General features: G+C 45.8%; 1 protein-coding gene across 1 annotated transcript in view; it reads right to left on the bottom strand.

The window, feature by feature from the left end:
* MLPH (melanophilin) overlaps positions 1-14,467 on the bottom strand; it is a 64,729-nt gene that overhangs the window by 20,065 nt on the left and 30,197 nt on the right. Inside the window, exons 8-10 of the mRNA XM_056856419.1 lie at positions 13,659-13,822; positions 5,898-5,981; positions 4,761-4,949 (exon numbers count right to left, since the gene is read on the bottom strand). Of these exons, the coding sequence (XP_056712397.1) occupies positions 4,761-4,949; positions 5,898-5,981; positions 13,659-13,822 (437 nt within the window). The remainder of the gene's footprint in view (positions 1-4,760; positions 4,950-5,897; positions 5,982-13,658; positions 13,823-14,467) is intronic.

The following is a 14,467-nucleotide window of genomic DNA, read 5'->3' on the forward strand; positions in this document are numbered from 1 at the left end:
CTTGACACTCAGTTCATGTTGTTGAGGTTGAACAACACAAATGAACGCATGATGAAGCTGCCTTATACTGAATCAGACTCTTGGTCAGTCAAGGTCAGCATTGTCTACTCAGCAGGTCTTCAGGGTTTCAGGCAGAAGTCTTTCACATCACCTGCTACCTTTAACTGGAACTGCCGGGGACTGAACCTGGCATCTTCTACATGCCGAACAGATGCTTAACCACTCAACCATGGCCCTTCTTGTCTATGAAGTCCACAGGCCTAGGCTTGGGCCAATGATGTTTGGCTGGAGGCCTCTCATTGCCAAAAATGACAAGCGGGGCATTTCACCAGTCCAAAATATTAATTTTAACTTAATCCAGGTATAAATGGGGCAGGGTGCCGAGCAATTTCCAAAGAAGACTGGGGGAAGTTTCTAGTATCAACTCAACTTTCTAATATCAACTCATGCTGCAAATATCACGACACTCTACCTAGCCACTCGTCACTTTGCTTCACAGACCTTTCCCTTCCACCCCCCTTGACTCAATCCACAAGATGATCAACCTTAAAAGGGAAAAAAGTTCCTGCTTCCTCTATGATGAAGATGAAAGTAGCCCTTCACACACAGAGAGTCAGGCATCCTAGCTCAGGATGGGTCCTTTGGCACTCAGGCTGTTCATTAAGAGATACATCATGGTGCTCAACTGAACAGCAACAAAAGGGAGGACATATTGACAAAGAAGCCATTAGGCACCCAAAGGAATGCAAACCTCTGATTAGTGTTAATGGACCACCTCAAAAGGACGAGCATCAGCCACTGAGAGCCCCGGAAGCAGCGGAAAGAGGCACCGGCTGTTCTGTCTTTTTAATTATATTTGGATCACTCTCTCCACTTCATGCTTTGTAATCAGAAAACAGGCTATCAAAGCAAGCTTGTTGGCTCTTGGAATTAAGACAGGAAATGGCTCATTAGTCATCATTGAAAGGTGGCCCCCATGGGGTAGAGTGGTAAAGCTGCAGTACTGCAGTCAAAAGCTATGCTCACGACCTGAGTTCAATCCCGACGGAAGTTGGATTCAGGTAGCCGGCTCAAGGTTGACTCAGGCTTCTATCCTTCCAAGGTTGGTAAAAGGAGTACCCAGCTTGCTGGGGGCAAAGTGTGAACATGGCCATCTCCTGGACATGGAGTAGGGGTCACTGGGTGTGTGTGTGGGGGGAGGTAGTTGTGAATTTCATGCATTGTGCATGGGGTTGGAGTAGAGGACCCTGGTGGTCCCTTCCAACTCTATGATTCTATGACTGGGGAAGGCAATGGCAAACCACCCTGTAAGTACAGTTTGCCTAGTAAACGTTGTGATGTGATGCCACCCCATGGGTCAGTAATGACCTGGTGGTTTCACAGAGGACTGCCTTTAACTTTTAAAGGTGGAAAGGGCTTCCAGCAGTGGATTTGCAACACCAAAGAACATCTGGATAAAATGAAAGGCGATCCATGTACACCGCCCTAAGCTCCTTGGAGGAAGGGGCAGGATTTTAAAAAAACCACACTAAATAAATTTGTTCTGCAAATGCTTTTCAGTTTGAGAAGAATTACTTCCCCTCCAAGGATAATGGATCTGGCAAGGCTGAAAATGTGAATCATCCTTTATTTGCATGCTATGAGTCCCACGTGGCTTCTTTCATTCCCAGTTGGTTAATATTCTCGATGCTGTGGTGGAGTGAGCTTTTTAATCTAGACCCGTGTTGGCGGACCTATGGCACGCGTGCCCGACCTGGCACGCGTAGCCTCCTCTGCCGGCACGCGGGTAAGTGGCCCGGGACGGGACCGAAAGTCCAGACGGGCGAGGCAGCGACGGATGGAAGAGGTGGAGAGAGAGCCAGCCCGCTTCCCGAGGGGCTGGGCGAGGAACCGCAAGCCGACAGCCGACAGAAGACGGAGCGCAGAGACGCGGCGGCGCGCCGCCGCACCCCAGCTGTAGCCCCGCCGCCTGGTGGCGCCTGCGCTAGTCAGAGGACTTGGCTGGGGGAGTGGGGAGGAGGGCAGGATGTTTCAGCCCTAATAAGGTCTTGGGGGCGGGACTAGATGGAGGGCTGAAACATCCTGCCCTCCTCCCCACGCCCCCAGCCAAGTCCTCTGACTGGCGCAGGCGCCACCGGGCGGCGGGGCTACAGCTGGGGTGCGGCAGCGCGCTGCCGCTTCTCTGCGCTCCGTCTTCTGTCGGCTTGCCGGTTCCTCGCCCCGTCCCTCGGGAAGCGGGCTGGCTCTCTCTCCACCTCTTCCATCCGTCGCTGCCTCGCCCGTCTGGACTTTCGGTCCCGTCCCGAGCCACTTACCCGCGTGCCGGCAGAGGAGGCTCCACCCCCACCAAAAGTCGACCACGAAGCCTCTCCTCACCGCCCCATTTCTGGTTTATTCCCCACACACACACACAAGAGAGGTGGTGTGTGAGGTAAAGCGCCACCCTCCCCCTCCCCTCACAGCGCGGCCGGGTTTTGAATGCGCGCTCGAGGGCCGGCAGCGCCAAGGCGGGCGGCGAGGAGGAGGTCGGGGCTCGGGGGTGGGGGTGGGGAAAGCAATGTTTGATTCAAGCATGGGGGGTTATTGGCCATTTATGAATGGGAGGTTTTGCATTGGATTTGCCATTCAGATGCACATTTTCCCCATCCAGATCCTCAGAACTCAACAATAAGCCCCCCTGCAGAGTTTTTTTTCAGACGGAACCCTCTGAATATAGAGCAGGTTTTGCTTCATATATTTGCCTTAGGGTTGCCAGGTGTCTCTCCCCCAATCATTTACCTCTTTTCCTGATGGTTCAGTTACAAATGTCAAGTTTCACTTTGAAGAAGAGTTGGTTTTTATATGCCGACTTTCTCTACCACTTAAGGAAGAATCAAACCGGCTTTCAATCACCTTCCCCTCCCCACAACAGATACCCTGGCCATTTATGCATGGTCAGTTTTGATGTTCGCTAAAATCTCTTTTTTAAAATGCGAATTTAAAACTGCCTATTCACGGTCTCGAAGCAAAAGGAGAAACTCCACCCCTCCCACTCGCCTGCTCCTTTGTTCCTGTTTGCATAGCCATTAGCATGTGCATAGCTAACCCGCTGCTGTTATTTTGCATGGTTCCTTCAGGGAGATTCTTCAGGTTAAATTGCCGTGTTGGCACTTTGCGATATGTAAGAGGGTTTTGGGTTGCAGTTTGGGCACTCAGTCTCTAAAAGGTTCGCCATCACTGATCTAGACCCATTGTCGGTTTCTCTTAAACTTGAGAAAGTTTGCAGCATGATCCCACGCGCATTGCTCAGAAGTTAAGTCTCACCAAGTTCAATGGACTTTGTCCCCTTGGGATAGCAGAGTTATCCGCTAACCCATCTCAGCAGGCCTTCATCACAAGCAGATCTGAGGACAAGTCAAGTTGTATGGGACGGCCTCTACTTGCTCCTTGGAATTAAGGTGGCAAAGCAAACAACCCTAAGCCCTATAAAAGGAAGAAGTTCTGCATATGGGAAGAAGGCGGAGGCAAAGCTCCATGGGTGTGCGTCTCTGTTACTTTCTTTGGTTGGTACAGAGATTTATGTAAATACGTAAACTGTCCTTCTACTAGAGAAGCAAAACACCTTGACCTTTTAGAATCATAGAATCATGGAGTTGGAAGGGACCACCAGGGCCATCAAGTCCAACCCTCTGCACAATGCAGGAAATTCACAACTACCTCCCCCTTCCCCACACCCCTAGTGACCAGATGGCCAAGATGCCCTCAGAAATATAACATCTAGTCGGTGAAACAGCAAGTCTTCCACCAGAGCATGGATAAATGGCTGCAACTAACGGATTGAGAGGCCACCTAAATCAATGCTGTTTTCTCCCTATTAAGCCCAATAGTTCGAGTGAAAAATAGCTAACTAGTCTCCATTACATGATTCAAATCTCCATATTAAGCAGTTGATTGTCACATTAAACATCCTAACAGGAAGCAAGTCTGTCTAGTTTCAAATGTGGCCTAAATATTTTTAAATTTTTATTTTAAGACTAGATAACCAGATTATCAGGGGTTGCCAACTCTGGCTAGGGAAATTCTTAGAGATTTGGGGGCAGCAAATCGCTAGGGAGGGACTTTCACTTCTCATAGACTCCATGGTATATCATACAGCCCACCCTCCAAAGCTACCATTTTCTTCAGGGGGACTGGCCTCTGCAATCTGGAGAGCAGTTGTAATTCAGGGAGAACTCCAGGCCCAGCCTGGAGGTTGGCGACCCTAAGTTTCACACACAACCTATTTTCCACAAGGTGACTCGAATATAATCGCATCATATAATTGCATATGATGGCCCAGCCAGACTAACTGTTAGGGTTGCCAGCTCTGCGTTGGGAAATACCTGGAGATTTTTTTTTGGGGGGTGGAGTCTGAGGAGGGCGGGATTTGGAGAGGGGAGGGACTTCAATCCCATAGAGGCCGATTGCCAAAGTGGCCATTTTCTTTAGATAAACTGGTCTCGGTCGCCTACAGATCAGATGTAATAGCAGGAGATCTCCAGCCACCACCTGGAGGTTGGCAACCCTACTAACTGTCTTGTGGATAATTTCCTCAGTGATGGAATTCACCCCCTGCAGAAGGCACCGTTAGGCCAACTGAGGCCGAATCTAAAAGGCCCCCGCGACGGCCACCAGCCAGCTGGCTCCACTATACAGCCCACATGCTCAAATGTCTGAATATACTTTCAGTCAGAAGTAACAAAGAGAGAGAAAAGAAGGCAGAATGCAGGGAAAGGCAATACCTTCTTTGAGCCAGTAAGCAGATCATCACTGGATGAACTCATTTCTGGTCTGGGCTCCTCCTTTTTCTTTCCCTCTTCTTCTTCAGAGGAATCACCTTTGTCACTGATGTTACTTGCCAATTCTTCCAGTTTCCTTTTCAATTCCTGCTCTTCTACTCTGGGATCAGTTTGGGCTTCAGGAGCAGAAGCCTGGCAGGAGAAAAATAAGTCGCATTTGACCTCTTGTGATCTAGTGGGGTCATCCAATTATTTCGAATTCTTCAACAGGTGAAGATAATTCACAGTGGGTAGCCGTGTTAGTCTGTCTGCAGTAGCAGAAAAGGGCAAGAGTCCAGTAGCACCTTAAAGACTAACAAAAATATTTTCTGGTACCCTACCAGAAAATATTTTTGTTAGTCTTTAAGGTGCTACTGGACTCTTGCCCTTTTCTACTTCAACAGGTGAAGTAAGGCTGAATTCAGATAGCACAGAAGCTGCAATTAATGGAGTTACAAAAAGATGAAATTCTAAACGTGACTGTGTGTATACATGCTGTCAAGTCACAGCTGACTTATAGCAAACCCATAGGGTTTTCAAGACAAGAGATGTTCGGGGTGGTTTGCCATTGCCTGCCTCTGCGTGGACTGAGGGAGTTCTCAGAGAACTGTGACTGGCCCAACCGTGACTGTCAGAGAAACAGAGAGCATATAGCCAGGGGTTTTTTTTGGGGGGGGGGAAGCTCTTTCTCTTCTCCCTGTTGCAGTGCAGAGTTTGAAAGTGTCACTTCTGTTACTGCCTAGTTTGGAGGGGAGAGAAGAGAAACGAGCTCTTTCTTCTCTCTCTTGTGCAACTTCTCCGTGTCACTATTTTGCTGGCAACCCTACTTGGAGCCCATAGATCTTGGTTTTCTTCTCTTCAGTGTAAGGATGGAACCATCACTCAAACAGATGTGTGTGTAAAGAGTCATAGATGATGGAAATATTAATTCCTTTTGGCAATTAAAGTCGCCTTCCCATTTTTAAAACAAGCTATAGCCACTGTTTGCTGATGGCCAGGACATTTAGAGGCATTTCTTTCGATGAAATATTTAGACTCTACAGGTTTTAGACACTACAGGTTTTTCCTCCCTCTGAAAGAAGTCTCCATTCCTCATTTTACCTCTTCTGGGTGAACCAGGATCTTTCCCTCAAGACGGTTCAGCATGCGTTCAATAGCTGACATGCGTTTGCTGAGCTCCAGAATCTAAGGCAGAGAGGAGAGAAGAGAGCAAAGTACAAAAGCCACCACCACCGCCACACAACAGATTGAGCACAAGGGCAGACAGAAACAAAGAGCAGTTCCCACCACCTCTGCCATCCCGCCGAGAGGTCAGAACACACCAGATCCCCAATTCCAACCACCACAGTAAAAATGAAAAGCAATGAAAATTTTAACCACTGAAAGATAACAAGCAAGCCTAGATTAGAATAAGTGGATTCATTTTTTAAAAATGAGAAATTTCGGTTCTTTTCATGTGGCTTTAAGTCTGCCTGTGTGGACTGACAGAAAATCAATTAAGTTGGGTGCAGGGGATGATGTAATAAACTTATATTTTAAAACCTTTTCTCCACTTACAAAATGGGAAAAGGCACAGACTAAGTAGTTGCTGTGGCAATAAATGAGGCAAATAATAGAAGAAGAGTTGGATTTTATATGCCGACTTTATCACTTAAGGAAGAATCAAACCGGCTTACAATCCCCTCCCCACAACAGACACCCTGTGAGGTAGGTGGGGCTGAGAGAGCTCTAAGAGAGCTGTGACTAGCCCAAGGTCACCCATCTGGCTTCATGTGGAGGAATGGGGAATCAAACCCGGTTCTCCAGATCAGAGTCCACCGCTCCAAACCACCACTGTTAACCACTGCACCATGCTGGCATACAACATTTTCAGGTTCACAATACAAAGGTGAGGAACTTAATTTTTATAAAATGAAAACCGTAACCTGACTCCAGGGAAATGTGTGAAAAGTCTGTGTGCCTGTTTTAAGGCGCATGGATGCAGAGTTCCAATCCTCCCATGGTTTTCTTCAAAAAATAAATAAAAATAAAGCAGACCTGGACAGAGGATCTCTGCATTTGATAGACCAGGGAATTAAAAATAATTTTAAAAGTGTAAAACACATTATTCTGGGGTTAAGCCTTTCAGACAGAGACTGCTAGAATAACAAACTGCATCGAAGTTGGTCTCCACAATGTTGAATAGGCCAACATATCCTCACTAGCACCACCTTCAAAACAGGGAAAACACATGCTACATTTTATAGGATCGAATCTTATAACTGATAGCGATTTTTTCAGGAGCAGTTTAAGAGGAGAATAAAGTAATGGAAAGAGGGAACTCCTGGTCACATTCCTTCCAAATTCCAAAGGGGAAGGGAAGGGATCAACAATGAAGTTACGAAATATGCCGAGTAGGAAGGCTGAACCTACAGGATGCATACATTTCACTGCATTTCTCATTACTTGAAATCTGAATGAAAAGTTATGGAGAGAGGGAACACCCTTGTAAACCGCCACCTGTGAAGGCGTCACCCAATATGCCTGGGATAAGGGACAAGCATGAATTTTACCAATGATGATGGGAAATCCCATTACGTCAATTGGTTCCCACTTCTTTTAACAGAACCAGTCAGTAATCATTGAGTATACAGCCTGGTCTACACATCCGGCAGAATGCGGTGGTTGAACAGACTCCAAGGGGATTATCACATTTTTCAATGACCTGGTGGCTTAGAAGAAAATAATTCTCTGGAAGTAGAACACTAGCACACCAGAGTATGGGTGTGTTGTTTTTTTAAATTTGCATTATGTTTTTACATGGGGGTGCTTTCCTTTCCGTACATTTAACAGCAATTACCTATTAATATGCCATTTCAAACTTAAGGGGAATATAAAATTAATTTCTATAAAGAGAAACGTTGCTATGTTTCTCAGGCAATTCACCGATCTACTTGATAGCAGATAATGCAGTATCTGCTTCTCAGATTAGCTGTTTTATTCAGGGAGTGATATATTTCTTTCATGAAATATTATTTTGCGAACATACTAAAACAGGGTGGGCTAGGGAGTCTACATGATCCGGACAAAATGGATATTTGCATTCTTCTGCGATAATTTTATTGTATTTCCTTTGCATCTCGGCTGAATCTAAGGTATTACACTTCGCCAATAAAAAAGCTCGCCTAAATTTATGGATTTCTAACCAGCAGAAATAGTCTGGCAAGGAAAAGGCTCCGTTAAAGGGTATCTGAAAGAAGAGAGGTGAACATTTACGATTTGTGTCCTTACACATGGGGGAGCAAAGACAGCATTTATACATATGGCAGCTCTTTTTCTAGCATAATGTTAAATCAGCCTAGGGGCTGATCTCCAGCCAACAGAGATAAGTTCCCCTGGAGAAAATGGCCACTTTGGCAATTGGATTCTATGGCATTGAAGTCCCTCCCCTCCCCAAATCCCGCCCTCCTCAGGCTCTGCCCCCAACATCTCCCGGTATTTCCCAACCCGGAGCTGGCAACCCTAACTTGTGCAGAACCTTTGATATTCTGATTCTTCTTTGGAGCAAGAACAAATTTCAAAAACAGCATTAACTTTCTGTGGGCTGGAACTTTTGTTTTGGATGGCTCTAACCGAAATCAAAGCCAGATCCCCCCTTTGCTCTGTTTCCCTTCAAATCCCAGAAGCCCTGTATAAGTCAAGAGAAAGACATAGAAACTGGGAGTCAGAATACCACATAGTTAGACTATGCGTGAAGCGGGAATGATGCAGTTCCACACACTTAGACGCCAGCGCAACTGCAAAGAACGAGCCGTTTATGTTACCGTAACAATTGGATTACCTTCTTACCTCAGCCCAACCCTTTAGACATTCGTAGCTGAGTCTCTACCGCTAAAGTAGGATTGGTTCTTTCCTCATAAATCCCAATTTTTGAGGCTTAACAAGGACACGGTGAAATCAGACTCCCAGCACTCAGAACCAAAACACTTCGTTCCTTGACTTTTTATGAGCCTATATATCGTAAGAGTACAACCCATTTTATAAAATGCTCAATGCCGTTATATTGTCACGTTAGAATTCCTCATATCTAAGAGCAATATTTAAATATTAAAACCCTACTGAAGTGGATCCTAGTTGTGCGAGCAGAGCCTGCATTATGGGAAGGGAGCTTTCCTGTCTTGCTGCCCCCCCAATCATGACCCTCAGGGATCGGTGGACCCTCAGGAATACCATGGAGTGGGGACAAACTGGGGATCTGCCACGGGAGGGGGAACTACCAACTCTGCGGGCAGAGTGCTTTCCGCAAGCTGAAAAAGAAGATGACGAAGAGGAGTTGGTTTTTATCTGCCGACTTTCTCTATCACTTAAGGCAGAATCAAACTGGCTCACAATCACCTTCCCTCCCCCTCCCCACAACAGACACCCTGTGAGGTAGGTGGGGCTGAGAGAGCTCAAAGAGAGCGGTGACTAGCCTAAGGCCACCCAGCTGGCTTCACGTGTAGGAGTGGGGAAACAAACCCAGTTCACCAGATTAGCCTCCGCCGCTCATGTGGAGACGTGGGGAATCAAACCCGGTGGTCCGGATCAGAGTCCACCACTCCAAACCACCGCTCTTAACCACTACACCACGCTGGCTCTTTCCTCTTTCTAGAATTTATGGCAATTAGCTTGCCTCTCATGAAGGCTTTACTAGCATTGACTTAAATGGATTTAGACAAGTATAACTCTGCTTACCGCACTATCAAGTGGAGTAAGCTGGCCTCAACCTCCAATGAAAATGTATTCAAATGGATGAAGGTCTCCCGGACAGTTTGGATACACGGGGCAGCTTCTTGCACAGGACTGTGTTGTGAATGGAATGTATGAAACGAGAATCTAAATAATCAGGATGACTGATTCTTATAACAGGAGATTCTGAGCATAAATAACTTCAAAGTGCTTAGGTCATTGCTTGTTACATCTCTTTGGTTGGATATAAAGCACTGCCTCTTGGGGGGCATTGTTTGATGGCATGAAATCTTTGGATTTATTGGAACCTGTGTTGGTTGATGAAAAACGTTTTGGATACCCTGGATACCCCGGCCGAGTGCCTGGAGGCTGTGGTGAGGTGGTTAAAGCAGAGCTGACAAGCTAAATCCATCAAAGATGGGTTTATTGGAACCTGTGTTGGTTGGCAAAAAACTTTTCAGATACCCTGGCCGAGTGCCTGGAGGCTATGGTGAGGTGGTTAAAGCAGAGCCGATTGAAACTAAATCCATCAAAGACGGAAGTCCTATAGCTGGGTCATAAAGAAACAGATCAGGCAAAGCAACTCCCAACTCTTGATGGAGTACAACTGGTTCCATCCTCCTCTGTCAGATTGGGTGTGACTCTGGATGCCTCCCTTTCCTTGGAGACCCAAGTCACCAGTGTGGCTGTCCTTCGCTGGGCCCAGAAACCTATGCCTTACCTGCCCCGCCCCGATCTAGCCACAGTGATCTATGCAACCGTCACTTCCAGACTAGACTGCTGTAACTCGCTTTACGTAGGGCTGCCCTTGAGACTGCTCCGGAAGCTACAACTGGTCCAAAATGTAGCTATACAGGTTCTCACAAGGACTCCTTGGAGGGTGCATATACATCCTGTGCTCCAGCCGCTGCATTGGCTCCAGGTTGATTTCTGGATGCAGTTCAAGGTGCTGGTGCTTACCTTTAAAGCCCTAAACAGTCTGGGACCCTAGTATTTACGGGACTGCCTCCCCCGATACACATCCCCACCCCCGAGAACTTTACGTTCATCTTCTGACAGCCTCCCGGTGGCCCTTGGCCCAAAGTCTATCTGGCTGTCCTTAACTAGGGACACAGCCTTTGCGGCTGTGGCCCCTACCTGGTGGAACTCTCTGTCCAAGGCCTTGAAAGATCTGGCCCAGGTTCAAAGGGCTGGCAAGACAGACATGTTCCGCCAAGCTTATGTTTGAGCACAGAGACTGCTATGTAGGGACTGTAAGAACAAATGCTGGCTTGAGTCCTGAACCCCCCTCCTGTTTCCTTTGCCTAGTTTTCTAGCTAGCCTCCCTAACTATCATCTATGGTTTATTTTAGACCCCAAATTACTGCTTAGATTTTAATTGTATGACATCTTCAGAATGGGATGGAAATCTTTTTGAGGTGCCATCGTCCTTCAGTTTTTTGGTTGTTTTATTGGGACCTTACTGGGATTTTTAAATTATGCTGCGTCCCCTCTGTTTTATTAATTATTGCTGAATTTTATGATGCAAGCTGCCTTGAGCTCTGACTGGTGGGTGGGCGGGCAGGCTATAAGTATGATTAAATAAATAAATACTCTGAGCAGAAGACTCTTAAAATCTTATTGGTTGGGGCTGACCAAAGCACTACTGTATCTGTAGCTAAGTTTCTGTTTTCTTCTTAAAATACGGCCTTAGAGAATGTTCTCTGAATAATCTACTCACATTCTAACCCTTAAACTGTAAGATATACTAGGATGAAAGAAGTATGCTGAGATTTTATGTAGGTAATTAACTCTATAATAGTGGGGTTTTTTCTGCTTCTGAGTGGCCTGTGGGCCATAATAAAGACTGACTGACGTGTAACCTCTGAGGAAGGAGAGAGGATGAAACTCCTTTTCCCTACCCTAAAAAGGCGTGGGGGTCTACGTGCATCCATCAAACATTTTGTACCACTGAAAAGTGAGATGTCATTGTGACCAAGGGCCTCGGACACTTGGAGGAGGAATGAAGCAGAAGAGACTTTGATTTTCTCTTATCCAAGGGACTAGTGAGTCTAGTTTCCAGACGGAGCCATAGGGTAATCAACAGAAAACAGTGAAAGGCTATGAAAGCGATGGTTTTCTAAAGGTGGGAATTTCTGTTAACAAGCCACGCAGCAGGGAAAAAATAGAATGAGTCTATTGTTGCTGAAGAGAAAAAAAGCTGGACTGATAAACTGGAAAGATAAAACAGTGACAGTGTGTTTCTCTGTGAGAAAAGGAACAGAAGGAACAGGGTCTGTCCTTCACTATTGGTTGCGTTGTGTTCACTGGTTCTGCCAAGGTCCAGTACAGATGAAGAGCTCTGGCCTGCTTCATTCTCAGGGGAAGCAGAAGCAAGATCCAAACAGAATACTTCTGTTTCACGCTAGAACATAGACAGCACTGGACAAATTGTTTAATCACAGAGGCGAAATGAGTGATACCATCCCATTTCCTGCCACCCAAGTAGTGCCAGCCAGATGTCTCCACTGCCTTTCTGACCCTCAGACCAAAGGGGTCTTATTTTGAATGTAAAGAGACCATGGGCAGGGCAGACAGTGAACAAGTCTCTCTAGATTAATTAGCAGAACCTGGAAAGAACATGGATGAGTAAAGTCAAACAAATGAATCAAACAAATGAAGAAGATTCAGTGGGAACATTAGGTTGAATTGGGCCCTGATAGTTGACTATCAAAATTAATAACATTTCCATAAAGAAAGGGCATGTTTTGCATTCCCGGCTTTTATATACAATCAGGATTGATTTTGATGGAGCACTATTCTAATATGGGGTAAGGGGACATAAGAACATAAGAAAGGCCATGCTGGATCAGACCAAGGTCCATCAAGTCCAGCAGTCTGTGCACACAGTGGCCAACCAGGTGCCTCTAGGAAGCCCACAAACAAGACGACTGCAGCAGCACCAACCTGCCTGTGCTCCACAGCACCTAAGATAATAGGCATGCTCCTCTGATCCTGGAGAGAACAGCTATGCATTCATGACTAGCATCCATTTTGGACTGGTAGCCATGGATAGTCCTCTCCTCCATGAACATGTCCACTCCCCTCTTAAAGCCTTCCAAGTTGGCAGCCATCACCACATCCTGGGGCAGGGAGTTCCACAATTTAACTATGCATTGTGTGAACCTCTTAGGCTATTGCTTATTGGTAGGCAGAAAAAAATTAAACATTGTATAACTTCTAGGAGACACTGAACAATGTCTAAGAAGTTTTACAAAAGAATTCAGAGGAGCAAAGCGTGCTCTCCTTTACCTAGGAGGACAACAATGTGAAATCCTGGGATCAGATTAAAAGCCACCCACCCAGTTCATCAATATGAGTTGCTATCCTTGGTCCCCAAAACAAGGTTAACTTTTACAGTCCTTTGGAATTGAAATGCATGCATTTGCAGAGACGACAAATTTACATTTATAATACAATTATATTATCAGGATGTGTGCTAAATTATAACTATATTACTGACCACTGAGGAAGGCCTTCTTAGTCCGATACGCGTCTGGTCCTTTTTTGGATCCTACTTTGGTCAATATTAGATTGTACATCGCAGGTGTTCATGTTTGTATACATTGAATTTAAAAGTCTTGCCTATGCTAGAGGCCTATGTTTTTAACTTGAATGTACACCTTATTAAAATTTATATATTTGTAATTTTAGCAATCTTCAGCTCAACCTCTTCGGTTTGGAATCAAGCATCTCCCCTTAAACTTATGTCAATGAGGGAACTATATCATGCATACACGATTTTATCATCCAGTTCTTGGCTAGAAGGGCCTCACTGTTCGCTCCGTATGTTGCTGAGAAGCAGATACTTTTTGATCCTGTTCAGATAAGAGCTCTGTGAAAACTCAAAAGGAAGAGATGACAACTTGGCCTGTTTTGTATCACGTATTCCCTCTGCAACCAGAACACTGAGTAATATCTGTTCCAAACGCTTCTCTTGCAAATACTGGACCTCTTACAGTTCCAACTTCTCACTCTCAATCTGAGTTTCTCTGTGCCATCACCAAAAGTAATACTAGATTATAGACCACAGGTACCCTCACTTCTAGGACTCAAGCTTCCAAGGTGACAGAATGTGAGAGACATTATCAGGAAGGCACCTTATCCCTTATGTACCTGATTTCCAGAGGGATATATGTTCTCCTGGGATGAAGCTCGGCTCCTGCGTCTGGTGTGGTGCAGCTGATGGGCCAGGAATTTGGGGGCTCCCTTCACATCTTCATCAGAAGTGTCCATGTCAGCTGAGTACTGGGACTGGTTCAGTCCATTCCACGGGGTACCTTTGGAAACAGAATAAATTTAAGGGACCATATGAGGTGCAAACATCTCGAAGTGTCTTTTACGGACATTTGGGAACTTGCTTTTGGCTTCTGACCTGTAGACAAGGGACGATATCAAAGTATGAAGCAAATCAACTGCAAAGGGCAGAGGGATCACAAGAAACAAGGCAGCCTAATGTAGACGCTGCTTGGTTACTGACACAGATTGTTTTGCACGTATCTTTGAACTCAGTCAAGCCAACATCAAAAGGGATGGCTGGATATTAGGGGGAAATTTTTTTACAGTAAGAGTTGTTTGACAGTGGAATCAGCTACCGAGGAAGGTGGTGAGCTCCCACTCAGTGGCAGTTTTTAAGCAGAGGCTGGACAAGCACTTGTCAGGGATGCTATAAGCTGATCCTGAATTAAGCAGGGGGTTGGACTAGATGGCCTGTATGGCCCCTTCCAACTCTATGATTCTAGGCAAGCAAATTACGATCTTCCCAGTTCAAATGCTATTCAAACCCCTTTAATGGGATATAAATGAAAATTACATTATTCTCAAACTAGCCCTTGGGAGCAGAGCAGCGCAGCCATATGAGTTGGAATGAAGTAAACCACAGGCATTCATAGGAAAGGCAACACCTTCCTGAAAATCTGAGAAGG

Source organism: Euleptes europaea, chromosome 10 (assembly GCF_029931775.1).
Source record: "Euleptes europaea isolate rEulEur1 chromosome 10, rEulEur1.hap1, whole genome shotgun sequence".
NCBI lineage: Eukaryota > Metazoa > Chordata > Lepidosauria > Squamata > Sphaerodactylidae > Euleptes > Euleptes europaea.